The 27,996-nt window shown below is 42.0% G+C and overlaps 2 protein-coding genes across 10 annotated transcripts in view; one reads left to right on the top strand and one right to left on the bottom strand.

The window, feature by feature from the left end:
• ABLIM1 (actin binding LIM protein 1) overlaps positions 1-17,992 on the bottom strand; it is a 221,054-nt gene extending 203,062 nt beyond the window's left edge. Inside the window, exons 1-6 of one of the 6 annotated variants that reach the window (XM_054832633.1) lie at positions 17,368-17,992; positions 15,660-15,761; positions 15,130-15,244; positions 14,722-14,774; positions 13,205-13,257; positions 3,032-5,602 (exon numbers count right to left, since the gene is read on the bottom strand). In XM_054832633.1, coding sequence (XP_054688608.1) covers positions 3,032-3,044 — 13 coding nt within the window. In that variant the 5' untranslated portion in view covers positions 3,045-5,602; positions 13,205-13,257; positions 14,722-14,774; ... (1 more) ...; positions 15,660-15,761; positions 17,368-17,992. The other 5 variants (XM_054832631.1, XM_054832635.1, XM_054832636.1 and 2 more) reach the window with 5 other exon arrangements.
• The window catches only part of FHIP2A (FHF complex subunit HOOK interacting protein 2A), a 33,152-nt gene continuing 21,764 nt past the window's right edge, over positions 16,609-27,996 (top strand). Inside the window, exons 1-3 of one of the 4 annotated variants that reach the window (XM_054832627.1) lie at positions 16,609-16,834; positions 23,928-24,006; positions 25,927-26,096. In XM_054832627.1, coding sequence (XP_054688602.1) covers positions 16,790-16,834; positions 23,928-24,006; positions 25,927-26,096 — 294 coding nt within the window. In that variant the 5' untranslated portion in view covers positions 16,609-16,789. The remainder of the gene's footprint in view (positions 16,835-23,927; positions 24,007-25,926; positions 26,097-27,996) is intronic. The other 3 variants (XM_054832628.1, XM_054832629.1, XM_054832626.1) reach the window with 3 other exon arrangements.

Here is a 27,996-nt window from a genome sequence, read left to right as displayed (position 1 = left end):
TTCAAAGTTCATTTCAGCTCCCAGTTCAATCACCAGATTTCCAAAATGATTGTATGTTCAACTTCTGGAAATACACATCTATGCTGCTTCATCTGGCATTTGGTCAAAACATCTGCTAGAGCTGGGCTATGAGGAAAACACAGAAGAATGTTAGGGACCTTACACTTTCATAACAGCCAGAGGTGAGGGACAGGTGTGAAGCACTGCTACAACCTAGCCTGTGAAGGGTGGAAGGAAATAAAGGAAAATTTCAGAACATTCATCTTAAAGCACAGGTGAGCCATTAGTCCTCACAGCAACCCCTCTGAAAAAGTTAGCTACCGTTATTTCCATTGTACAAGTAAGGAAACATAAAACTCTTCATCTGGAGCTCCATCTAAGGCAAAATTACATGAATTTGTGTTATTAGTTATACTTTATGTACTGACTTACAATCTGTCAGAATGTCACTGACTATATGGGTAGTTTTGGTTAAATAACAACAGAGAACTAGAGCAGAAGAGTTAAAAGGAACAGTCCAAAAGTACAGAGGTACCACTGGATTTCAGGAGTTTCTTCTGTCATCTGTTGCAGTCAGTTCACTAGACCATGCTGCCTCCTGGAGCAAAAGAGATGAATAGAGCGCTGCACAGATTGAACACTGATAAACACTGATGGTTTTTTACTATCCCTTGAGTATCTTCTGCAGTTTAGTAATAAAAATGGCACAGGTAAATGTTTAACTCTTTTGCTATTCTTGTTATGCTTGGTATATAATCAACAAGCAAAGAGCTCCAAGTGTCTGATGCATTCAGAATAATAATGATCACCTTTTTGGACAGCTAACACAACATAAAATATTAACAATCAATATTTGCTGAGCATGCAGACCCTAATGATATGGTGGTTTTAATGAGACTGCATATGCATGAGGTAATATGCCTTCCTGAAGCAAAGGGTCCCTATCTGACATTTGAACAAAGCCCTAATTCCTTACAGACTTACTTTTTGAGCTACATTCTCATGAGTAACCTCATTAAGATCCATTGTACCACATCATAAGTTTGTAAACGTTCATATATAAGATTTTAACAGCAGTAGTGTTTAAAATGGTTAATAATAACAATGGTCTATACTGCTTCACACACAAATTTGGTCAGTACTGAATAACTCTATTTGCTTGCACAGACACACTTATTTTCCAACTAAGTCCATTTGTTAAAACTGAAAAGCAGATATTGATAGAAATTAAGATATTAATCTCTTCTATGAATCTTATTCACTACTTCCCTAAAGTTCTATGGACTCTGTCTCTCTCCAATTAATTAGTCTGAAAAAACTAGATGGCAGGGGAGAGACTGAGAAAGAATTCACCCTTCTTCTCCAGGCAGCTCTCCAGCAGAATCAAGTAGGCATCAAACATCATGTGTTGTGCAGATGAATAGGAAAGAGGGATGGTGGGGGGAGGAAAAGGGAATATGGCCAGTGGAAATGTTCCCTGGCTTCCCATTCTGTACGGTTCAGTTTTAGGGAGTCATCTGCAGAGCTGAAATTGCAAAGCTTTTCTGTCGCTTCCTCGAATCCAGGTACCCCTTTGAAGACAACAAATCTAATCTATGTTATAAAGCTCTGCCGGGTTTTCCCACAAGTACTAATGCAGCCTTAGCACAGCACTGATGCGAATATACTTATTGTTCTTCCAGAAATGGGTTCTTTGGGGACTGATGCAGTCCATTTCTTCCTAAAGCAAGAATTCTACTGTGCAACGAAGAATTATACTGCTCTAACACCATTTATTATTTATATCTAAAATGGGTGTGATGCTTTAGGAATATGGTCCTAGCCACAAAATGCTGACAACCTTTCAGCAGTCACACGATGCCTTCCACGTGCATGAAGCTCATTTGGATGTCAACAGGAAGCCACGCAAATGAAAGAGCTGGTCCATACTGAGCAGTGTTTAATACATGAAGATGCAGAGAAATAAAGGGAGGAAAAAATAAGACGTATCCCTACATTCAGAGGTTTGTTGACTAAGTATTTTTTCAATTCAGAGGTAACTGGGGAGTGTTCTTACTTGTCACTATTGTGCAGATAATTTTCTCTCTTCAGGAGATGCTTACAAGTATTTCTGCTTTGTTATGACAACATTCAGAAAATGCTTAACTTTATGCCTCCAGTTCTTTAATTGGTACTTACTATAATTAAAAAAACCCTAAAGCACCAGTCTTTGGGCCACACCTGCATCAGTTTTTCAAATCAGAAGCAGAAGTTTGGGACACGCCAGGATCTGCAGTCTATGCAGGTTGATCTGTTCATCTCCAGTCCAGAATTACCAAACACACAGAGTCTACGCACAGATGCACGCAAAGGACAAAAGCTATTCAAGTTCAGGCCATTATTAAAACAAATGCAAATTTGAAGTAAAACTTCAAAATGTTAATTTCAAGCCAGATGCAAATGTCCACCAGAGGTATAAACTGACGATTGGATTTACCACCACACCCTAAAAGGAGCACTTGCTTTACAAATGACAGAACAAGCCAGATGCCTCACTAGCGCTCAGCAGACACACCAGCACCAATCGCTTAATATTTCCTGAGCAATAATAACCACGGAGTTCTGACCCTAACCCCCCCTCACCACCATATTCCTTTCTGCACATACAGAGACTCCCATCACCATTTAAAAGGCACCAATCCGCCGCACCTCCCTGGGCGCCCACAGCCGCCCCCCGGGCGATAGGAAAAGGCGAAGCGGGGTTCCCACGCCTCGCCCGGCAGGTGCGGCCGGGGGCCCGTCCCCGAAGGATGCTCTGCGGCGCTAAGCCCTGCTCCAGAGCCCCAAAATGGTACCGGGCAGGCGACGGCCGGTGGTGGTGGGGAAAAAAATCTCCTCGCCTCCCCCCGCTCCGATATCGCCCGCGCAACCTCCGCCCAGCCCAGCGAGCGGGGCACTGCAGCACGGCAAGGCGCGCAAGGTCAAGCGCGGCTTCTCCGCCCGCGCCCGAGTCGCTCGCAGGGACGCGGACCGCGGTGCGGCGGAGACCCACCTCTGGCAGACATGGCTCAGGCGGGCGAAGAGCCGAGAAGGAGCCGCGGAGGAGCCGCGGAGCTGCGGCGGCGCACGGCCCGCACCGCCCTATGCCCTCCGCGCCGCGGCGGCCGATGCAGGGGGCGGCGGCGCTGGGCCGGGCCAGGCGGGTCCGCGCCGCCGCCGCGCTCCCTCCCTGTCCGCCGCGGTGCGGGGCGGTGCCGGGGACCTCCCTGCGGTGCGTGGGTGGGTGTGCGTGGGTGTGCGTGTGCTGCCGCGGAGCAGCCTGCCGGGGCGGGGGGAGGGTGGAGGGGCCGCGGCCGCAGCGGCTCCCGTGAGACGTGACTGCGCGCTGGAAGCGGCGCCCGGCGGCGGGAGGGGGCAGAGGAATAAGGCGATATTCGCTGCTGGTGCGGCTGTAGGGAATGTCACACGCTGGGTGTGCAGTGCGCCTCTCCTCGCATGGCGATGCGCTCCCGAAGAGCCACACCGGCTGCAAAAGTAACACTAGAACAAGCACCGCCGGACCTGCTGCTCCTTAAAGTGCTGGATAGACGGGTCGTCTTCTAAAATCACTGACGGCGCCGTTCGGCAGCTATGCAGTTCATTTATGACCTGACGCTGAAGTCTGTGGCTCAACTTGAAATTCACCCATCGAACAGCAACAGAGCATTGCAACTCTATACCTGCCTATCTGTATGTAAATAGTACATAAACATAAAACTTATAGCAATGTTGTCTGCAAAACAATCTTGGCATTGACACACAGAAAAGAGTACTCAGCTTCCTCCTGGCACCTTAATAAAAGTAGCAAGCAACCAACAGCAAAGCCTCGAAGAACAAGATCAGTATCTAGCGGATAGCCTAGCCTCCCATCTAATAAAGGCCAAATACTCCCAAGCCACACTAAAAAGAAAACCCCTATGCCACCGCTTTATTAGATGCTGGCAAGAGTTAAGCAAAACAACAATCTAGTTTATCAAGAATAACAGGTTAGAAGACCACATCAGTATAGTGAAGTTAAAACATTAGAGTAGGCTCTTATCAATTTCAGAATGGGCAACTATGAAGTAAGAAAAAGAAAGTGCAATCTGTGATGTTCAGTGAGGAGCCAGCATGCAAACTAAATGACAGGAGAGACTGAATCACACTCCTCCACTCTGCTCTACCATACACTATACATCTTCATACTAGCAAGAAGCCTACACGATTTTTCCATCAAAAAAAAACAATTACCAAAATCTTTGTATCTAAGAGAGGTGGGAAAGATTACATCACAGCGTGTCCACGGAGCAGAAATGGATGCTAGTAACAGCCATATCATACGTTCCCACTGCCGTTTGAACGCGGAGCCTAGCCAGCGTATCAGCTCTATCAGACCAACCCTCTGGCAGTGCTTTTGTGCTGCTCACCTCCCCATCACACCAACTCAGCAGGGAGAACCTATGTGTAAGAAAGCATGGAAGCAGCAGCAGAAAGGACAGCACACGCGTGCCTTCTCATCAGGTGACAGATGCACAAAAAAAGAATTGGCACTTCTGTTTGTCTGAATTTGTGTTCATGCTCACACACGGCAATGACTTTTAGTCATATCCAGCTCTATTTGCCATGCATTACCCCAGTGTCCCCCACACTTCAATTCAATCATACTTCTTATGTCATTCTGTTTTCTTGCCCATTGCAAATGTGTCTGAATCCTGCAGCAGGAATGAAATAAATCTGAAGCTGTTCTTCTTCCAGACTCCTATGGCATTATCCTTAGTCAGTGATCTGACATCCACTTGAAAAACAGAACCTTTCCCTGTCTTCCTTTCTGAAATGAGTAGAATCTTCCACTTGCAAACAACTCAGGTTTTCCTTCTTGTCCAAAAGAGCCAAGGTTTTCCTCAGTCAATGTAGTATGACAGCATTTTGTATTTTTTATTGAGTAATTTCCTATGCACTTCCTTCAGTGAGTTTCTAATGAGCACTATCAAGGGTTCTCCTGTGTGATGGCTTTAAAAAGAAGGTTCAGGAACATGCAGAAATTAGCTTTTTAATCAAGAACTTCCTTTCTTTATACTGCTAGGAAGCAGGAAGGGAAAGGCGTTTGTAACTTGGGTTTCTATAGAATGCAAAGAGTTTATTCCATTCACTGTGCAAAATCTCTAAGGCAGAAAAGCTGAACAGACATGTTGGTCAGAGAATGCTAAAAAGGATCAGATACAGCACTTATTTATTAAAAAGAGCTTTTTAGCTGGGTTTCTGGAGGAATTGAGGCTGATAGAGTTTTATTGTCCTGTCTGTCCATCAAGTCCGCTCCAAGAATTTTCAGATTTGGATATTGAGAATTTCATTTCAAGTTGACTAAAAGGTATAATTCAGAAAAAGTTCTACATCCCTACAAGTTTTGTAGGAATTAGCACTTAAGAAGGGAAATTAAAATGAAGGAGAAAAGCTGCAGTGGGAACTCAACAGTTACCCATTCTGGAGGGCATGTCTTCATTAGCCAGCAGCACCCGTCAGGCAATCTGCATGTGGTGTGCAGCTGAATCAGCCTCTGCAGTTGCTGCCTCAGATCCTGCCAATATCTAGGGAATGTAGAAGGGAGCTGAAGAGGGGGGAAAAGGGAGGTACAGAGAAGTGAGACACTATTATTACTATTTTACAGATGAAGACATCAGATACTTAAATAAGAGATGTTGAGTCAGAGAACAGACAAGTCAATCCAAAAGTCCACTGCTGCTTCTGCAGGAGGTGGTCACATACTCTCCTATGAGCTCCCTCTTCTCTTCCTCCAACCCATCTGCTCCTGCTTCCCTCACTGCAGCACCATCGCCACTGATTTGATCCTCAAGGAACTACTTTAGCTCATTAACTAGCAAAGAATTGCTCACTTTCTTGCACTGGGTTAGTTTTCTGCCAGGTAAGGGTACAGAAGGATAGAGAAAGAAACCAAAGGCTTAGAGAGACACTGGAGCTGACAGAAGGTGAGTGCAGAACCACACAGCCAGGAAGGGGTGAGGAGGAACCATTAGAGGGAAGAGATATGATCCTTTTGAGCAGCAGCAAGCTGTTGAGCTGTTTGATTGACTGAGCCATTTCCTGACTACTTTAGCAGTCCATTAAGGAGCAGTGATTGACATTGTTCTATTTCAGGCATCTACCTGAGAGTTTCTGAATTAGTCAGCTGGGAAGCAGGATCCTACTTCCTACATTTTCCTATTGACTGCACAGACAGCCTAGCCACCTAACTCAAGTAAGACAGTGTAAAAAGATCCACCAAGGTCAACATTCTTTAAACATCTTTGGGCTTTAAGGGATGCAAACAGACACCTCCAGATTTTTTAGACACGCCCAGATTAATATACTTTACCAAATAATAGATGTTTTCAAACCACTTACTGGTATTTTCAGATGCCCAAATGCCCTTGAGGAGCTAAGCATGTTGTCCAAGGTCACAACATAGCAAACACTAGAACCTGCATCTTCGAAGAAAAGTATCCTAAATATTGGACTGTATTCCAGCAGCATACCATACTGTCACTTAGCCACTGTGTGAATATATAGAAGAAAATTCAGTTTTCCTTCCATTACGTAAACTTGGTTTAGACGAACAGAAAACTCTTAAAAGAATGACAATGTCCAGCTAACCCCTAATTTTGAAATGTGAAAACATTAATCATTACTGAACTCTTACAGCCAATACGTTGCCCCACTCATCATCTGCACAGCGATGTGGGTGAGAATCTCTCCCTTTGCTTTTCGGCAGCTTTTGGACTGAGACTCAGACACCTAATGTCAGACACTATACCATCTTTGTAATATACTGTATATATGTAATACCTCACTGCAAGTTTTGTGCTTTGGCTTTCCAACAATTTGCTGGTACCAGTCCCTTCAGTCCCTGGCCTTCTCCCTACCCTCTCCCCACCCCCTCAAAAAGAAGAAATAAACTATTGATACTTTTAGCATCAATTCTTGGGAAAATGAGGTTTATAATCTCATTGTTTGTCCCTCATCACTTTTGAGCCAGTTTGTCACATACGAAAGTAGGAAATTAGTTTTTAAAATAATTACGATTCCATCAGCTGTAATTTTTTTCTCATGAAAATCAGGGGAGAATGACTTAGCATGGATGAAAAAGCAGGTGGAAGTCAACATTACATCTTTGTCTGATGCAGATAACTCATCAGTCAGAACATACCTAACTTTGCACAGCACAGTATGTTTTCTCTGGAAATCAGATCATTGTGACAAAAGTTAGGGGTTTTTTTGGAACAAAAGATAAATTCTTAAAGAAGTAGGCTTCAAAGAACAACTTCTGTGGGCAAGACAAATGGCAAGGATGGCCAGGACTGGCCTGAATAATCTATTTAACTTATTTCACTGAACTGATATTGGGATGCTGAAGAATGATGGAAACTACAGGATTTCTCTGCAAGTTTTTACCACATGTTCCACCATAACTCCACTGGTTCCTTTCTTAGGGAAATCAGACCTATAACAGACATACTAGAAACCAACAAAATCTACAGCATTACTAAGCCTTATGATTTAATCAGAATTTTAACAAGCTCACAAGAAACAGTTCTCTGTGACATAAATGACATGAAAGCAAGACAGTTATCTTACTTTCAATATAAGACTCTTACTAGAATCTGCAATTAGTCAGTAATGGACAGCATATTCACATAAATACGTAGCCTTTCACTGATTTCAGTGAGCTTCAAGGGGAGCTCCCATTAATCTCTTTTGAGAAAAGTTCCCATTTATATCTTTCAAAGGAGAATTGAGCTCCAAATTACTCACAGAAAATATTAATAGAAATGCTTTATTGAAGTTTTTTCCCCCTCCAAATATCTCGCATATACAGAGAGACTTAACCATCAAACAAACAAAAAAAAGTTAGAAAGTTTCCCTGAGTAAGACAAATGCCAAAGTCACTTCCTTATTTTTTTCATTGTGTAGAACCATTTTTCTTAATCCTCTGCATGTTATCCAATGCTCCATATTGTCTGTGGTATATACTCTTTTATGGAAAAAATACAATGTTGAACTTATATTAACTTAAGTCAGCACTGACTACTGGACTCAAGAACCCCAAAATTTTTACACGGATTATGTAAGATCATGCTATCCCACAAAAGCTATAGGTTTTATATAACCGAGAAATATTGGTGATCCTGACAGCTAAATAAAAGCCCCCCAAATAAGCCTGTTAATATCCAGTCTATATTGCTCTTGCATCAAAATGGCTAACGTATCTGTGGGAACTTAGGACACAAGGGCCAAAATGACAAATTCGTTTCTGAGAGTCAGGTTTGGAAAGATCAGTTAAATGTTGGCCAGCATTTCCTGCTGAAGAACTTCAGCATCACCCCTATGTGTGTATCCTTATCAGGAAGATCCCAACAAAGAGCTCAGTCAGAAACTTAATCAGGTTTTGCATCAGGTTCTCACAGGCTCACATGAAGTAGGTACCATGAATAAGAGCTGTGAGTCTTGACTCCTAAATAATTTTTCCTTCTAATTTTGTATTCAGTACAGGCCTTCAAAAGATATGTAGACAATCCCATAAACTGCCTTTGTTTTCAATTATAAACTAGAGTTTTTAGACCTGCATCAAGTAAAGGCATTATCTCACTATGTGCCCTACTTAACCCTTTACCCTAAAGAATTTGCTGTGGCCAAACTGAAATAAATTACGCAATCAGAATTGGTTAAATGTGCAAGCATTTTTACACAGAGTAACTTTTACATCATGCTATCAATGTAAAACATGACAGATATTTCCTTGGTCAAACTTCACGTTAGCAAAGACTTTTATAAATAACGTGGCAAGAATAGCAAAGAATATTCTAAATAAAACAGAGTCAAAATCTCTCAGCAGTGCTATAGTGAAAAGAGAGAGAATATTTTAGGAATCAGAAGTGACAATTCACCTGTAGTTGCAATTACAATGATCCAAACTGAGAAGCGTACACATTCTGCTGTGCACGGCCATGCTTAGATGGGATAGAAAGTTTGGGGCCAAAGAAATTAATGATCTAAATCAATGTGAAAGTATATCAGTAAGTAATTTGACATCTGATCATAAGAGATACTTAGGTTTCTTCCCATGCTCCTGGAATTCACCCATTGCTGAGGCTGTCTTAATTACTCAAATGATACTTTCTTTATATGTATTTTCTACTCTGAACACTGTATTGCAGGGCCCTCTGGCTGAGTATAGAAATGGAGTGGCCTCCCTTCAGAGCACATCAAGATCATTCCTTAATTAGCTGGTGGACGCAATTTGATTTGAGACACACAAAGTACCGGCTCTTTTTCAGGAACTAAATGCCTTGTTCCTTGTCATACTAAGTCAAGACAGCAACCCCTTGTCCCGAACCTGGCACCGATCAGTTTTACAGCTAAGGTGCAGGCCTGCATGTAGACACATCTTCTTAGACAAAACCTCCTTGAAATTGTGGTGGCCATTTCACAAGGACTCAGGACACACTTGGGAAAGAACGTGGGCCAACCAGCCAAAGGCACAATCTTACAGTCATGGTAACAGTAACTTGAATCTTGAAAAATTCCTGAAGAGATTTGGACAAAAAGAAAAACCCTTTTCTTCTCCTGTTAGTCTTGTCCAGTACATTCAGGTATACATATTCTGGATATTTTCTTTCTCTTAATTATTGACAGCTACCAATAAACTTATCTGTTGTACATGTGAGATATTTAAAGCTCAGGCCTAGTTGAGTTTTCTCATGCAAATTTTTTCCTTCAATATATTTAAAAAAAAAAATCTAAAATGAGTTTTAATTTAGTCACGCAATTTTTATTTTTGTTTTTTTGGTCCACTTTTGAATCTGTTTGAGTTTAGGGCTGATGCTAATTCTCCACAACAGTCAGTTGTTTATTCCACAGCCAGTCACACTGATAGAGATGCCAGCAGATGACTGAATTCTCCAGTCGAGCACATTGCTGGAGTAAAACATGAGGTCAGGCTGCCCTCTGCGGGCTATGATCTAGCACTGGGATGAATTGTTTTGCAACAGCTCATGGAAACTGATTAATGCTAGTATAAGATTTGTAAATCTGAATACAGAATTTTGATATATGCTGTACATGTAATGCCAAATATAAGAGTTGGCTTTCGCTGGCTGGTTGTTACTGCTGGAGAGAAAGAAGGAAATGCAGACTGCATGTGTCTGATTGCAGCAGTCAACACTCCAGGTAGAAATAACAGCTCAATATGACACCACCTGGGAATTCCCAGGAGACCCACAGACTGGGATTAACGACTTCTGAACATAACACCAGAGAAACTAAACGGATGGAAATACTTCACTTGGCACATGAGCTGCCAGGCAGGAATCACAGACAGTGCATTAGAGCACCACTCCAAGATCTAATCAGGAGCAGGTTCCATTATATTAGGCATATTACAAATGCAGGTCTGCTTACTTCACCATTTCACAACATGAGGACTGAATGTCAAACTAGTCCAAAGCAGCCTGAGGCAAAAGAACAGGGATGAGCAGCAGAAACATTTCTGGATGACCCTGGGTCTACTACAGACTTCATTTTCTTTCCTTGTTGTCAGTAGTGCCTCCAGCTCAGTTCCTTAAAGGCTTCATCCAAGTGCAGATGCTCGTTCCTACAGGGCTGATGATTCACAAAGAATTACAAAGGATCAAGTTGTACATACTTTTTCTGGAAATGCCATTTGGCTCAGAGTACAGCTTCCAAGCATGAAATTCTAACTGGAAGTGTTCAGATGGCTCCCCCTACCCTCACCTACAGGTAAAATAATGCAATGGTGATGTACACGGTCACTCTCACCTGTTTGGGAACCACACAAGAATTCAGTTAGTTGTCAAGAAGGGCCAATCTTTGAACACAAGACCCTTCCTAAATTCATTGGGGTTTAGTTGTTTTGAAGATGCAAATATCACGTGGGATGTGATAGCCAAAGGGGTAAGTCAATGTCTTCATAAACTCAAACCAGTCCTGTAGCTTCAAATAACATCATTTGAGAACCAAGTGTGACAAGTGAACTGTTAAGATGATGGGCTGTCATGTGTAGCAACCAAAGCTTTTACAAGCCAAGTAACACGCAGCGGTTAGGCCCAGAAGTAACATTACTAGTTGGCATACGAATTCATTCTACACAGGATACACAGGGTTATTTTTTTCCCTAAAAATTGCTATGAGGATTTTCTCTAAACCTTGCTGCTTTGTGTCCTACAGATGAAACCAGGTCATCTGTGTCCTCTGCTGCTGAGAGGCAGGTTCCTACCGTGAAGCCATGAATGGAACTCAGAGTTACTGGCCACTTTCCTGGTGTAACAAAATACTGAAGAACATCACTGGACTTTTGTCATCTAATTCTATGGATAGTGAACACTGGAGAGCATTGTGACAACAGTATTTGGGCCCTTCAAGATAATTGTGCCATCAATAATTTAAAATCAATCATGAAGCCACTACCAAGTAGCTCACATCATAAACATTTTAGACACTTGAAAATTAAGACATTTTACAATGCCAAAATTTATTATCAGACTCCATGAAAGATTTCAATTATGCCTCAGGACAAAGATATATGAATTGAAACTCTGACAAAAACCTACTTTTAATTGTGGACTAATGCGAGAGATCTGAAAGTTTCTATACTTGCATAGTAGTAGTGAGTCTGAACTATTTTGCATAACACATATTGACTAACAAGATCAGCTTTTGCTTATGATTAAACAGATTATCTGATGACATTTTAGGTATTAACAGATCATAGCCCTAAATCCAGAGATGTAAGTAACAATGAAATCTTATTATGCATTAGAAAACAAACAATGCAGTCAGAGCTGATCTGAAAATTACTCAGAAATCTCTTAGGAGGGTCATGGCTAAGCATCTAAATTCTCTCTAGAAATACATGCAGATTCTGGTTGCTAGACTTCCCTTTCTGCAAGTACACAGACAAATGATCGAGGGAATCAGTTTATAGCAGGTGGACTGCTCTATTTTTTCCCAATATTTTGTGGCAAAATCCAGTTCTATGTCTATTTATAGCACATTCAGCCTCTTGCAGTCATTACAGTTGCAATACAGCATAAACCCAGAAGTTTATCCTTAATCTCTTTGCTTCAAGCTTCCACTACCACGTGAACAAGTAATCTTCTGGTTCTGCTAACCTGCAGACTTCAGTGAAATTGGCTAAGCTCTGACTGAGCATATATGAGAGTATTTTATCTGGTTTCAATAATTTATTATATGCTAACACTTGCAGATACTGTATGGCAGTACGGTATATTTACTTCTAGAAGAAAGCTTGGATTATAACACTTCCAGTGCAATAGAAACATTTGAGGAAACCATGGCGTGTTTGGAAAATAAATGTCTCATTTCACTGTCAACACATACTTCTGACCTCCTCGTGGTCTCCCTTACGACCCATTATATAAGCTAAAGCAGGGTAGCACAGACAGCGTACCTGAAGTACCAACATAATAAATAGCCTACTGGACATTGGGTATTTGTCCATCCAGCCCAGTATTGTGTCTTCCACAGCAGCAATGAGTAAAAAGACACTTGCAGGTATGACAGGTAAGTAACTACACAATAGATTAATGACTAGGAAGTTTGTAACCCATCAGAAGACAAATGAATGTCTCTACAGAAGGAGCAGACATGCAGATGTGGAGCAGGATGCACAGAGCAGGAAATGCCTGAAAACGGGATTTAAAGAAATACTACATGAGCTGATTACATGGAGTTACTAGTGAATCAGCAAGGAGGGAGGTGTTGCACAATGCTGAGAGCACAGACAAGCAGTAAATGAATGATGGAAAATGACAGCAAACAGAAGCACATATGATACAAGACACTGATTAAACTTGGGAGAAGCATGGCTTAGACTTCAATCCCACTAAATGGGATAGATACTCTTTGGTATCCAATGCACAGAACACTTGCTTTCTATAATAAAGCCCAGAATCAGAACGATATGAAGATGATTTTAAACATCTCTTTAGCCCTCCTCAAAAGCAGAGATCATGCTAAGCCACTAACACTTCGTTCTTTATTTCATCCAAGTAGTCACTGAAAACATAGATATCAATCTGGTTATTATAAACACAACAAATTCCTGCGCAGAATATAAACACATATTATGCAAAGCTCTGCCAGCATGTTTTCATTCTAGGATACAAAAATGTACCTTCCAAATCCTCAACCACTCCAAAGCAAAAGTCAAGACTGCAGGAAGTTCTTCTGTAATGTAGACAAATACATCCATTAGAGACTGGCCTGGTGCCATCAATCTAAATAGCAGAGAGATTTTCAGATAGAAAGGCTAGCACATTATCTCACTGTCTCACTCCATTTAAATTGATTTAATCTAGACAATTTCATTAATTTGTAAGAAGGAGGAAAGTTCCCAAATGCTCTATCAATTAAAACAGCCTTGCTTTCAAGCTGTGTCTTAACTCACATTCAAGCAAAACACTAACTCACTGCATCTGCCAACCCAAAAAAAGAACTACCTTGCCAAAAAAACCCAACCCCAAACCAGCAGAACTCTGCTCCTAAGAGTATTAAAATAGGTAGTAATACTTGTGTTTATTTCAGTGGAAACAATAGCAAACACGAGCAGGTAAAGATTTATTGTTGCATAAGACATGACAGTGGTAGCCTGTCCATAACTGAGTGATCTCCAGTTGAATCACCTCCAGTGAGAACAAGAAGTATTCCAACAGACTGTAACCTCAGCTGAGCTCTTTTGCACTGACACTGGTGAAATAATTTTTTTCATTAGTTTCCAGTGATTTGCATTACTACTGGTCTGCCCGTATTTATCTAATATTCCCAGATATGAGAAATGCCTCCATATACTTGAGAAATTTGAGACTACTTTAAAAGACCATTAAAACCCCCGCAAAAAGGTATCTACATTTTGCAACATATATAAGCACCACAGACTGGATTCTGCAGTATGGCTACAAATTCAAGCTCAGTATATTGATAAGTAAATGCAGGGTTATTTTCAGAGACTCAATTTGTTTAATAAACTTAGGGATAATCATATAATTGTGATATTGTCTTTGTTTCCTTTACTGCAAGGCATTTCATATTAAGAAGTCCTAATAAGAAGTCACTTTTACAACCAAAACTGAATTCCAACCACAATGAAATGTTCTGTTTAAAAGAATGTTTTTATATATATACACATCAGGCACTCTCACAATAATAAGAGACCCTCAAGCATTAGAAAAGCTTTACCTCACCATCTGTGAAGAGGTGACTTATAATTTCATAAATTATGAAGTACACTTAGGAATACTCTCACTGTTATAAAACTGTCTCCTTTCATATTTTCATGATATCTTACTGTTTCTTTATTCATTCTGCTGCTCAGAGATGGGAAGTTCCAGGCACATTCAAAAGACATTTTTGTAAAAACAAATGGATTGCAAAGAACATTTTAAATTATCATGTTCTCTTAGATACCTTAATCAAGAACGTGTGCCTTAAATCCACATTTTCTTCAGAAGTGATGCAGGATCCAAAACAATATCTATGGTGAGAGAATGGGAAGGTCCCCAGTAACATGGCAAACACTCTCACATTGATGGGAGGAAAGCTATACCACTACTCAGCCCTCTTGCTGACGGCATGTTTGCATTCAAACCTACACCTTGTCATTTGTTTTTCTTTTTGTAATGAAAGCATACAAACCTGCAATACAAACCACATAAGCAAGCTGGATGTAGCTCCGGAATTGTACTTATCTTATAAATGAAAATAAATATAAGTATTTACATATAAAAATGTACATAAAAATTAATAATAATCTGGATGTATTGAAAAACTATAGTAGACACCACTTAAATTCATCTGAAGAAGGGTTTGCCTCTTAAAGCACACTTTAAAAGTCTAATAGAATTTTTTATGTTAAATCGTAGAAGAGAGACACCTTCCAAATGCAGCATCCACCCAGTTAACCATTCCCTAAATGCAGAGACGGTACATACGTTTCATCATATGACGACCCACATAGAAAATTTACATTTCCTAAGAACCTCTATAGGCTATAACTTGACGAACCCACAATAAGCAGATTTAAGAAAAAACATACATAATTACCTTTTAAATTTATGTTACTTGATATGTCTGGATTTTGAGAAGGCACTTCAGCAAAGGTGTCCACATACAACTAGTATTTACTTCCATACAGTACTTGGACTGTAGGTCTCCATGCCTGCAAAGCATGGAGGTAGTAGCAACAATCAGTACAGCAGAATCATTAGTAAGACTTCATCACAAGACCAACAGTCATAGTCAGATTTCCCAGATGACACAATTTAAAACACAGAAGTTAAATAATAGCTTTGTCCTGTCTTTTGATTCATCTCTCTCTGCTTGGTCCTAGCATATGAGGAAGTTGGTGTTCACTCCTCTCCAAAAACTGAGAAAGTTTCACAGGTTCTCCTCCCTTTCCCATACTGGTCTGTCACCTTCCCAACATTTCACTCTGCTCCCCCAGTGCCAAACCAATCCTGTTCCCCTACTTCCATTTGCCCAGCGCCCAAACATTATCCCATGAATTGTAGCTGTTCCCAAAACATCACACTGCTCACCAGCTACATCAATAACCTCTGCTTGCCCCACCCTACCTCTGCTTTTCCAGCGGCGTGGGAAAATGGCAGGGATGATCTTTTTCTCTGAGGTATTTGGCTTGGAAGTGAAGTAAAGCCCCCTTTGTCTCCTTCAAAGCTCTGGGGAAGAAAACAGCAGTGAAACAGGTAACATGCGAACTGCCACAAGCCCTCTTGTGCTGCAGTACACTGCAAGTCCCAGAAGGACCGCAGCCAGGCAGGACCACGCCACCAGCCCCACCGGCCTCTCACCCAGCAGCACCAAGATGTCACTGACTTTCTGAGCTTATCACCCCTACGCTGCTTTGTGGAGAGCTGGGCATTTCATTGTTTCCCTGAGGGCCTCACAGTCCCTGTAGACGGTGTTGGATCCCAACCATGCCAGCAGGCAGCAAGCCAGGCCGTTGGCCACTCACACCAGGGCTGCTCCTTATCTGCACCACGGTTGCAGGCACGGGTGGAGGCGGCTGTCTCCCAGCCCTCACGAAGCAGACGGGCAGGTGTAGACCCGGAGACCTTTGTCGGAGCCTGATGGTAGGCCTCCGGGCACGGAGACAGCGGTAGTAGGCGCACCTTCCCCCTCACCTCCCTGCCCGGGAGTTGCCCGCAGAGGCGGGGGCCTGGCCTGGGGTACCCAGAGCTCTTTGCCCGCTCCCAGCCCTGGCATTGTCCCGCACTGCCCGCAGCCTGGGCGGCCGGCAGAGAGTCCCTGCCGTGGGCAGGCCCGGCACAAGCGGCCCGGTTGGATCAACAATACCAGGGCCACGGCTACCGGCTCCCGCCCGGGCGGGAGGACGGCGCAATCGGCCGCCCAGGCCCACGGGCGAAGCGGGTCAGGCTGGGCCGGGCCTGGCCGGGCCGTCCGGCCGGGTGTCCCCGCGGCGCGGCTGGCTGCGTGCGGGCGGTGGCGGCCCCTGCAGGCCGCGCCGGGGCGGACACCCGGAGCCTCGGCAGCCGGCGCTGCAGCCCGGCGGTGTCAGTGCCACGGTGTCCGCCGCGGAGCGAGAGGCAGAGCCGGCGGCCGCCCGCCCGCCCGCCCGATCGTCGCGGCCAGGCCCCCGCATGCAGCCCTCACCCTGGAGCGGCGCCGGCGGATCGAGGAGCTCTCGCGGTCCTCCCGGCAGCGGCTGCTCCAGTCGCGGGACAGGATGTTCTCCAAGTTCACCTCCATCCTGCAGCACGCCGTGGAGGCGGTAAGGCCGCCGGCGGGCCTGGCCACGCAGCGCCGGGGATGCAAGGCGGGCCTAGCGGCCGAGTGGGCCCCGCGGGGAGGAGCGGCGCGGCATGGGGGGCTCGGCCCGCTCCCTAAGCGCGGCGCCCCTTCGCCGCCGCCTCCCCTGGGGCCTGCTGCTGGGGCAGGGCTGGCGGCGAGGGGCCCCGCCGAGCCGGCATATCCGCCGGCAGCCGCAGCCCTGCCGATCCCGGCTCGCCCCTGCCGCGGGGCAGGGAGGGGGAGGCCGATCTGTCCGGGCGAGCCGCGGCCAGCGGCGGGCCCTGCGCCGTGCCCGGGCAGGGAGCGAATTGCCCCAGCCGGACGGGGCTGTCGAGAGCCGGAGATGCCAGGAGAGGAGGGAGCGGCTGCTGCCCGGGGCTCCACGGCGGGCCCGGGCGGCCCCAGCACAGTCCCCTCGGCCAGCAGGAGCAGCCCCCCCGGGCTGTCACCGCCGGTAACGTGCCTTCCCGGTAGGCCCCGGTGCCCCGTGCTGAGCGTGAGGGCTGCCCTTACCCGGCCCAGCCATGCCGGCTGCTTTCTGCAAAACAAACGAGAAAGGAGGTGAATTCAGGAAACTCCTCAGGATTTTCTTCTTGTCGTGACCAGCAGACAACAGTCGCCATCTCCGGTGCTTTTGTGTGATGTTGTCTCTTCCAAACCGATGTTTTCATTCCTGGTTTCTTTTTTAATTGGACAGCGTGGAGGGGGAAGCCGAGGGGACGTTGGGTTGTGTGCGTTCAGCTAGATTTCATCATGGAGACTCACGTCTGTGCCCATCGCCGTGCTGGGGGGAGGAAAACAGCAGGGCCTAATTCTGAAGCTGCCATTTCTGCAGGCAGCGTTCGGCTGCCTGCTTATCAGGACTCGTTTACTGTCTACACCATTTATTTTTGTTTGCTTTTTGGTGAGGTGGAGTCCTGGTAGTAATGTCTCTGGCTTTCAGCACCTTTCTCAGTAAGCAAAGACACCTGAGTTTGAAGAGGTGCATCTTTGGTTAGGTGCTAAAAACTGGTAATGAAATACTGCTGGAAGTGAAGGTGGAAAGCGTTGAAGAAAAATGGTTGAAAAAGGAGCCTGCAGGCCAAATCCTAATGGTTGCAGAAAGAGCCTGCATGCCAAATCCTACCTCATGTGCAGGGTACTCTTTTTGCATTAATGTATGCCTGGATGCTGCTAATACTTAAGCATATGCTTGACTTTATTTGTGCTGTAGTTCTGCAGTCTTTAGCAGGACTATTCAGGTTCTAAAATTAAGCATGTATTAATTAATTGTAGGTTCCTAGTTTGCTCTTTTAGTGGTAGAGTGGCAATTGGAAAAAAATGTTTTAAATAATGGTGAGACAATTAATTTGAAAACTATCTATGACTGCATATGAGTGTCTTCAATAGACAGTGCTTTCATTGGAGAAGAAACAGAAATTAGTGGCTGCCTGACTAAAGAAATCTTGTTATGGTGAGCTGTGCAACATTTTGAGTAAGAGTGGATGACTGAGTGATATAGGAGTGGAGGAGAAATCATTTTTTCAGGGCTACTGATTCAAGATACCCAATAAAAGTTATTCCTAGAAGAATGTTTACGTTATTGATGGCATGCAAAAAACCAAACAGGACTGCATTTATTTGAGATCCATAAAAGACTAGGAAAAATGAGTGAGTTGAATGGAAGAGGGGAAAAGTAGCGATCATAGGGACTAGATGACCTTTTTTTAATTAAAAAGTAAACAAAGCCCACAACCAGGTTGATATCATTTTGCAAGTGACTGCTATCAAACAAGGTGCTATATATTCTTGAGCAACTCTGGTGTCCCTTTTACAATTGCCTCGCCCTGCTAACAGTGCTGTGATGGGCCTTCTGATAATAAATACTGTGCTGAACTGCATTTATGGGGTTGTGACAAATGCCAAGCACCACGTGCTAGGAATGAAACATGGAGTCACAAAAGCAAGAGGATGTTAAGAATGTTTCTTACTTTAGCTAGGAAATTTGACCTAGTAATTCAAACGCAGAACTAAGAAATAGGAACTTTTAACCAGTTTTGGGGCCGTATGACTTTAGGTCATTGTTTCATTCTCTCTTTAACTAAAGAATGTGGGTTACTTAGCTCTGCTACTCTGAAAGTGGTGTAAATCCTAAATATTAGATAAGTCCACCTTGATGTTGCCTGCTGTTTTCAGAACCTAGAGAATTTGGAGCTGCATTTTTACTTGCTGTTATTGCTGCAAAGCAAGTATAGCTCATGCAGCCTCAGGTGGACTCTTTCAGCCCTGAATATCAGCAACGGAACTAGTAGCTAAAATATAAACTCTCAAAGGTTTTGGGTGTTTATCTCCCAGAGAAATTCAGTTGCAGCTGAACAGTTTTCAGCTGAGCTGGACACTTAAATACACTTGAAGTGCCTAGGCTTAGCTTTCATTGGTGGGACTACTTTGAATCAGAATTGTTCCTAGCCCTCTTCTGCTGTAGCCCTTCTCCACTGTCGTTTCTCCTCCACATCACTTAGATAATGCTCCTGTCCTGTCTCAGGGCCCATGGGCCTGCAGACTTTGGAGAGACGCACTTAAATAGTAAGAGTTCCTGTGTTATTAGATAATTGTTGTTATCTTACCCTCAATGTGTCATCTCTCTGAGCTATGACGAGGAGTTCCAAAGGTTGACAGTCTAATAGGAGTATTTGCCTTTCACTTGTGAGTGTTCCGCTCTTTAATTGACTGCCTTCGTGACAGGACCGTGATGAGGCAAACATAAGGGATCAGATGCTTTTTATTAAGACTTTTTCTTACCTTGATTAACTAAAAACTTTCTGTCTTTTCTGCCTAAATTGTCCAAGTGTGTGGAATCTTATTCCTGATTTTCATTACAACTGAATCCTAATTTTTGCCACCTCTTATGCTATGTGAATCTCTAGATTTCTCTGCAGCATCCAGATGAGCAAGCACCGCTGTGGTATTGTACCAACAGAGCGTCCTTAAATCAGGTTGAGTGGGTTAGTGAGAATGGTGGAGGGCACTGCAGTCTTTGTTCTGTTACCTTACTTCAGGGCAGAATAGAAATGGTGTTGCTTTATGGGGTTAATATTAATAAATTTGTGGCAGTTTATGTATGGCTTGTCCCCAAGATATTTTCTCTTTGCTGTGCATTTCTGATATACTTTTATCCCAAGCATATTCCAGGAGTGCTACGTTCTCATCAACACACAAAATTTAGTGTACAATAACAAAGCAGTGAGTTGGACTTATTTTTTCTCTTATCTTGTGCTCTTATTCATCTTTCTCTAGACAAAATAGCTTGTCTGTAAAGCGGTCACTTGATATTCAAAGGACTTTTGTTTCTGTTTGATTTGGGCTCTCAGAAGTTGTTTCATCTTAATTGTCAACTCAAAAGGATGTTTTTGAGCTGTGTACCTTGAGCAGGAAAAATACAGTTTTGGTTGTTTTGAATTTTGCAATTTGCTTTTGTATCACTCTCTTAGTATCTGAGAGTCAATTTAGATTTTGGTGTCTGATGCACATTTTTGGGACCCTTCTCTACCAACCTATTATTCCACTGTATCTCTTAAACTGGTACCTTAACATACCTTTAAGTAGCTGCTTTTCTGTTTATGTTTTGAGGCAAAACTGAGCTTTGAAAGAAACTGAGTCACTTGCTACAAAGTCTTTGTAGCAAAATCTTTAACTGCTTTATTCTTCTTGAACCCACTTTATTTGATGTAATGACCTCATATTACTGATTGTTTTAACGTTGTGCTGCTATTAACAAATTATGATGACAAAATGTAATGCATGGCTTGCAAGTATGTGCAGTCTTAATTTTACATTAAAAGCAGTGACCATTATAAACTCTGTGCATTCATCAACTGAAGAAATAAAGTAAACCTTCAAGCATTAGTCCTTTTTCAGATTTTCCCTCAGGGCAAACATTCACACTGGTAAAGTAGTAAGAAGAAAAACGTGGAGTGACTGCTGTAGTTTTCCTTGTTTCAGTCAAGGAGTGTGGATGCACTTCTCCTTCATTTCTCTTTGACCCAGTTTCTGCTTTTTTTTTTTTTTTTAACTCTGGGATCTGGCCAGACAGTACCTGTTATTCTTTTATACAGTGGGTTTTTTTACCTTGTGAACTTGTCCAAAAGCTACTGAGGGATATCACCAGCTTCCGTTTTTCCATTCTTTTCAGTATTGAATTGCACTTCTGAAAAGCATACATGAAAAATATGACAGTGTTTTTTACATGCACAAAGGAATTGCTGTTAAATACTGAATTTACAGGTTTCTTTGTTCTTGATGATTTTTTTTTTCCTGCCTAAACGCATATTCTATATACTTTTGAAAACTACGTGGAATTGTATTTTGGACAGATTTTATAACGAGCAGACTATAGTTCTGGTCAAAGATCTATAGTTCTCCTGAGAACAGCACTTTTCCTGGGAGGAGTGGGGTTCGATATTAGTAACGTATTGTCACCAGAATGATAAGGCAGCATGTGTTAAGTTTAGCTCGTAAATGAGAACACTCACTCCCAGGAATCTCGAATGCTGGAGTTGGGGACCAGATGGAAGAGCTAATCAATATCTGCTCAAATGGGCTGGTTTTTGGTAGTGTTCACTGAGTTTTGGCTATTTGATATACCAACACCCACGCTGCAATCTTTAAGATGTTGGGGTTTGTTGGTTGGGGTTTTTTGGTTTGCGAAGGAGGAGAACTTCACTTTGAGATTAGGAATCAATAGCTCAAAATTATTAAGAAAATATGTAATTACATCAAAATTAATTAACACAACTGTGAGAAATGACTGCACTTTTACGGTAATTCCTTCAAATTAGACAAATAGGAGGAATTAATTGCCTTCACAATGAATTTTGTTTTGCTTCAGAATCTTTATACAAGTAGGTGTATTTTTACAAAAGTGTGGTTACTCAGATTGGCAACTGTAACATGTATTTCATCTCAGCTGGTAGCTAATAATTCATCCTAAAATAGAATCTACAACTTCATCCTAGAATTACCTGTCCTAGTAGGGTTAAAGCATGTCAACTAAGTGTTTGGGAGCTTACATTTTTCTAATGCTTTCCAGTGCTGGGCTTTGTTTATGCCTAAGCTGGTATCTTAGTCTTGGTCTTTACCTCACTTTTGTATCTGAATAACTAAGTTAAGAGGGTAGGGCTGGGGTTTTTTTCATTTTTTTGTCAGTAAAACACTTCTCTCAGAATAATACATAGCATTGCTGGAGTTACTTCTCTGTTAAATATTCCCTGGAATAGCTGTGCTGTAAAAAGCAGATTTATACTAGGTCTGTCTGTGGTAGGAAGAGGAATTTGGGGGTGGAGCTACTTTAACTGAACAAGTGAAAAAATACAATTTTTCTATATTACTAGGAGTTGCTGAGCCTGGTAGCCCAATGCAGGCAAAGTCGCCACAGCTGTCTATCACCAGGTCCAGTCGGTGGCAAGGTTGATCCTGTGTTCCTAGTAGGCATGCATGTACACACAGGCATAGGTGCACACACATGCTAATGGTATCTCTGGTATCTCCATTTTGCAGTCCTTGATCAGAGAATACTCTGTGAAATCACTGAGTATTTTAATCAAAAAGGGCAGGACCTGCCCCTGAATTACCTCTTCAGCTCTGAGAGGAGTCCCTGGAGGCTGTTTGTCTGTATCCACAGTTCTCTCCCGTGGTGGATAAATTATTGACAGTGCTGAGAAGTGAAATCCTTTTCCTGGCACTGCTCAGGGGCACTAAATTCGTCTTGAGGCAGATGAGGCTAGAAGAAGTGGAGAGGAAAATCACATCAGTCAAGGATAAATCTTTAATGTTATCTATCTCGTGTTACTTTGGAAATAGAGTGGTCTGAGAGGCCTGGTATTCCTCAGAAGTAGTCTCTGTGTCATTCATCAGCCAGAGTTGAGTTGTTGGTATAGTTTTATTATTATTATTAAAGTCTTGCATATCAAAGTCCTGTGTGCAAAGGGTCGTTAATAATTAGCGTTCCACTTTCTTATCACAGCAGGGTGTACTGTTCATATACTGGGCTTTAGGTCTTTGCCAAGACAAATTTAAGTGTCATTAAATTCAAGGATCAGAAAAAACTGATGCGGAAGACTTTCAAGGCTTTAAAAAAAAAAGCCTCGAGCAAGTAGGATTAGACCTCGGTAACAACAGACCCTCATATGATCTGTTGAGTGGTGGGGGGTTTCCCTATAGGACTGCTGATTTTGCCAGCTCTGAACATTTTATATTGTGGTCACAAAAATCAGTGTTTGCCTCTGCTCTCACTTTGGAGAGCAGAGTGGTAAAATGATCGTGGTCCTTCTTTTTTCACTTGCTGCCTGTGGTGTAATGGGCTGCAGGGCACCCAGTTCTCAAGCTCAGTGAGGAAGGAGCAGTACTGATGTTGACAGGGTGGGAGGCTGTGTTTCGCTCTTGCAGAACACCAGTCATGCCCAACTAGCCGTCCCAAATTCCTCCAGAAAAAGAGGAAACTTCATTTTCTTTCAGAAATTAAGTAAGAAATGTATTTATATTAAAAAAAAAAAAAAGAACAATCCGTCATGGGCCTGATGTGTAAAAAAATGAAACAAAGGTCTTTTAAAAGTTGTGGTTAACAAGAAAAAAGGCATGGTAAAAATGGTGTGAAGCAGCTCTTCAGTATTTTCAAGGGAGCAGAGGGAGAGAGAACAGAGGATACAGAAAGGGAAGATGGTATCGAGCAGATGTAAAAGAACATGGGGTTTTTTTCCTACAGAACAAAACTCTTGAGATCTAAACAATTCAAACCTATGTTTCTAGTGTTACTTTGCTGTATGAGCAGTTGCTTTTGTTGCTTCAAATAGATTGTCTGGTCTTAGAGACATCATAGAGATTATTACTGGTGTTCACAAGCTAGGCAGTATGACATGGGGCTCATGCCTGGAATAACGTATGTAGTCCTTGTTAAAGGTAAAAGAGCACAGAGTAAGAGTTGTAGCTCTAGTCTGAAGCAGTTTACTTCCAAGTATAAGATAAAATTCAATTTAATCTCTGAGGAAATATGTTTATTTCATTCCTAACTGGTTTTGTTTGTTTGTTTTTCCCCATAGCTTGCACCTTCCCTTCCATTACAAGAAGATTTTGTTTACCACTGGAAAGCAATCACCCATTACTACATAGAAACATCAGGTAATAGAAGAAAAAATTCTGGTTTTGTCTCTTTATTGTGAAAACTAGAATTCCCTAATTTCCCTCATGAAAACTAGATTAAGAAACACTAAAATGAGTCATGTCTTTTATCAAAATACCAACAATAATCATTAGTAAATAAAAATATTGTGTACCTCCATTCATCCCGTAAGAAGTAGGCATGAAAGACGATTGAGGGAATGTCTTCTTTACTGAGTACCGTGTAGAGAATTGTACCTTTTCACATCCGACCCAATTTCTGTCTTCACATTTTCTGTTTAGTCTAAAAAGACAACTACAGAAATGTAGTCACTGCTGTTAACGTTTTTTTTGTTTTGGAACAGGGATTTTCTTTTTCTTTCCAAGGTTTTAACAAAAGTAATTTTGTGGTCATAGATTTTACCAGGCATATCTGAATTCTGCGTGTTCAGTATTAGGTATTTTTTCTTTAGTGTTTTGTCTCCACGAAAGGTATTTGGATAACATAGCTCTGAAAAGTGAATTCGTGAGCAGATTTAGAACACATTTTGTTAAAACTTATCCACACCTTATTCTGCTCTTCTAAAAAGTGGGTATTCTGATGAAATACGACTTTATCTTAAACTTTTTCCTGGTTTCCTACAACATGTATGCAACATTTAAATTTTTAATTTTTGTTCCTAGTTATTAAGCTATTATGTTTTAAAAGTGAATGTTACCATGGTTTTCTCCAGGTTATTACTTCTGCATTTCTGCTAGAGTAGCTATTGAATATGTGTTTGTGTCTGGGACTGGTGATCTTGTTTATGTCAATATTTACTCTTACAAGCTGAAACTCGACCCTTGTTTCTAAATACCCATCTTTTGGAACGCTATGTGATGTTTCCTAAGGTAGAAATGACAGGGTGGTAGGGGAAAACTGATACCTGCGATTATGTGGTGCAGAATAAAAGCTGACCTCTCTCCTAGACTTTCAAAAGTCTTGTGAAAAACAAGTTTCCACTCAGTGGATATACTTCTGTCCTCTGCAGCAGGAGCAAACTTATGCCTAGGAAACTCAAGTAAAACACTGTAGGATAACTGGAGGTTGTAGAAACCAAAATCACTCTGATATGGCAGTTTTCCTTTGTGATCTTGTTGCCATTTGCATGCAAGCGACAGTTATTTTTAGATTATTGCATAAGAAGTAGTAACCATTTCCCTAGTGGGGTATTTGTTCAAGTAGAATTTAACTGAAAAAAATAAAAAGGAAAATCTCCACGTGTGGACATGCTCTACAACATGGTAATGCCAGCTCCCATTGCCAGTGGCATAAATCTGTGACAGTTTCATGACTTTAATATAATGAAATCATTCTTACCTTTTCTGTCATAAAGTTTGATATAATGTTATCTTAATCCAGAAAGTATACAAGACAAATCAAAAAACTTTTGAAGAATAGCACAGAGTTTGGGTTTTCTTTGTTTTTATCATTAGAAAAAACTTTTATTTAGTTATCTAGTTTGTAGAGGAACTGATCAGCTGCAAATTAAGCTGATGTTAGAGGCTGTTTATAGATTTCAGAATACTATGTGAAGAGTCAAAGAGGAAGTTGTCAACACAAGGTGGATACTAACCAGAACATTGGGAGTTGAACCTTTCTCTCCCTAAACTTGGTTTCTGGCTGTAAAAGTTTTCCTTTTTGACTGTGTAATGTTTTGAAATTTGGCATTTCACCTTTTCCCGATTGCAAGGTTAGATACCTGCCTACTGCATATTCCATTTTACATTTCCAGATACGGTTCTGAAAATTCCATTTAAGACATGTTAAAAAACTTATGTACTCTACGTAAGATTCTTTAAATGAGTGGTCATGTTTTTAAATCTTAAATTTGGAACTAAACTTAAGAAAAGTGAGGACAATATTTTAATCATTCTTAATTGCACATCTCTTCTATTTAGATGACAAAGCTCCTGTGACTGATACAAACATTCCTTCTCACCTGGAACAGATGTTGGATATTCTAGTTCAAGAAGAAAATGAGAGGGAATCAGGAGAAACAGGACCGTGTATGGAATATTTGCTACATCACAAGATTTTGGAGACACTCTACACATTAGGAAAAGCTGATGTACGTACTTCTCAGCAGAGCAGATTATCTTTTGTGTGAGCTGCTAATTGTGATAGGGACTGAAGTTCTACAGTAGGTGGTAGTGTGGGACACTGAACTCTAGCAAATAGCTGTTTGCTTATGTTCCCAACATATTACACATAACAGTCTTTTACAAGTGGGATCGAAGTGAGACAACCAGTGAGATCCTGACTAAGGCAGAACCCTGAAATTTGTTACTCCCCACTCTGATAATATTGACTGTGAAGCTAGAAGTAGGAGAAACATTTTTGTTCGGTCTAGAATTTTTCTGGCTTCTACAAGACAATATTATGTCTCTCTGTCCTTTGTTAAGTGTTGGGAGATTCTTGGGTCAAAAGTGCTGTATTAAATACAAACTTTGTTTAATTTTTCTGAATGTGATGAGTTACTGCTCAGAGAGACTTCCATGTCAGAAAGCATTAATTTAAGCTGATCCACAGACAGCTTTAACATCTGAGTCTTTGGTATGAGTGCAGCCCTTGGCACTGTTGTCTGGTTCTTCTCAAGTCTAGTTTGTGGCACAAGTGCAATTAGCACTTCATGGCCTTGGTGATTTCTTGTTGATATCTTTTCTGGCAGACTTATGAGCTGAAATGTATGGTGTTGGATGGATCATGGGGTAAATTAAGTTGGCAGCCCTCGTGCTAGAGCTTTTTGTATCTGGGTACAGATGCAGTTAGGAAAGCGTGGTGTGTGCTGTTCCAAGGATAAATGGAGCTATCCATATTTTCATTCTCAGTCAGCCTTTTGCATGTCGTCATGAGTTCTTAATCTGCTCGATTTACATATATAGACAACGGAGGGTACTAGCTGTCAGAGACTGGAACGATTCTTGCTCTGGGAGGACCAGAGCTCTGCAATTCCTGTTACTATACCAGCTGTCCTATGATTCACAGATTCACAGAATCACAGATTGGTAGGGTTGGAAGGGACCTCTAGCGATCATCTAGTCCAACCCCCCTGCTACAGCAGGATCACCTAGAGCATGTTGCACAGGATTGCATCCAGGCAGGTTTTCAATATCTCCAGAGAAGGAGTCTCCCTCTGTTGGGCAACCTGTTCCAGTGCATGATCAGGCTAGGTTACCTGACGTATTGAAAATACTTGCTCAGAAATACAGCTTGTTCAGTAATCTATAAACTTTGTCAAGAAACCAAGATGAAACAGAGACATATGTGAAGGGGGTAATTAGTAGTATGTTTCTGAGAGTTGAGAGAAGTCATTTCGCACTCATGCAAATATGCCTGTACAAGCAATTCTTGTACAGCCTGTCTTTATACTTTGCCACTTGTGAGTTGATACATCTGAAGTAAACACACAGTTCAGTGCTTGCAAGATGTTGCAAAGATCTGTTGTAAAAAGAATAATATCCCTTCACAGCAATCACTTAGACTTATTACGTTAGTGTAGATGCACCCTGGTAGTACACATTTTGCCATTCTTTTTAACGGATTGCTTCACAACTCAGTGATAACTAGGGATTAATAATCTAGGGATAATTACCTTGGAAGGAGAATTACGTTAGACAGTTGTCATTCCTGGCTGTTGCCATCCATGCTTCATTCACCTGTGCAGTGAACCAGATGAGGGAAATGATGTGGGTTAAAATCAACCTATGGAATATCAGCATTCATTAGCATGGTAGAATACCTTAGAGTCAGGGGGGATTTAGCTAGAAACAAAAGTACATAAAGGACCACAAGCCATCAGATCTCATGGAGATAGGAAAGTACTTTCATGTGATGTGATGCATGAGGGACAGTAGAACATGGGTCTGGATGTTCTGCAGATATTTGTGATTTATATTCTGCTAAATCTCAGGGAAAACAGCAGCTTTCTCTTGTCCTGGAACATTTGTGCATTTATAAACACTTTATCT

Source organism: Grus americana, chromosome 7 (assembly GCF_028858705.1).
Source record: "Grus americana isolate bGruAme1 chromosome 7, bGruAme1.mat, whole genome shotgun sequence".
Taxonomy (NCBI): Eukaryota; Metazoa; Chordata; class Aves; order Gruiformes; family Gruidae; genus Grus; species Grus americana.
The sequence above is the reverse complement of the archived record's forward strand: the minus strand, read 5'-3'. Positions and strand labels throughout refer to the sequence as shown.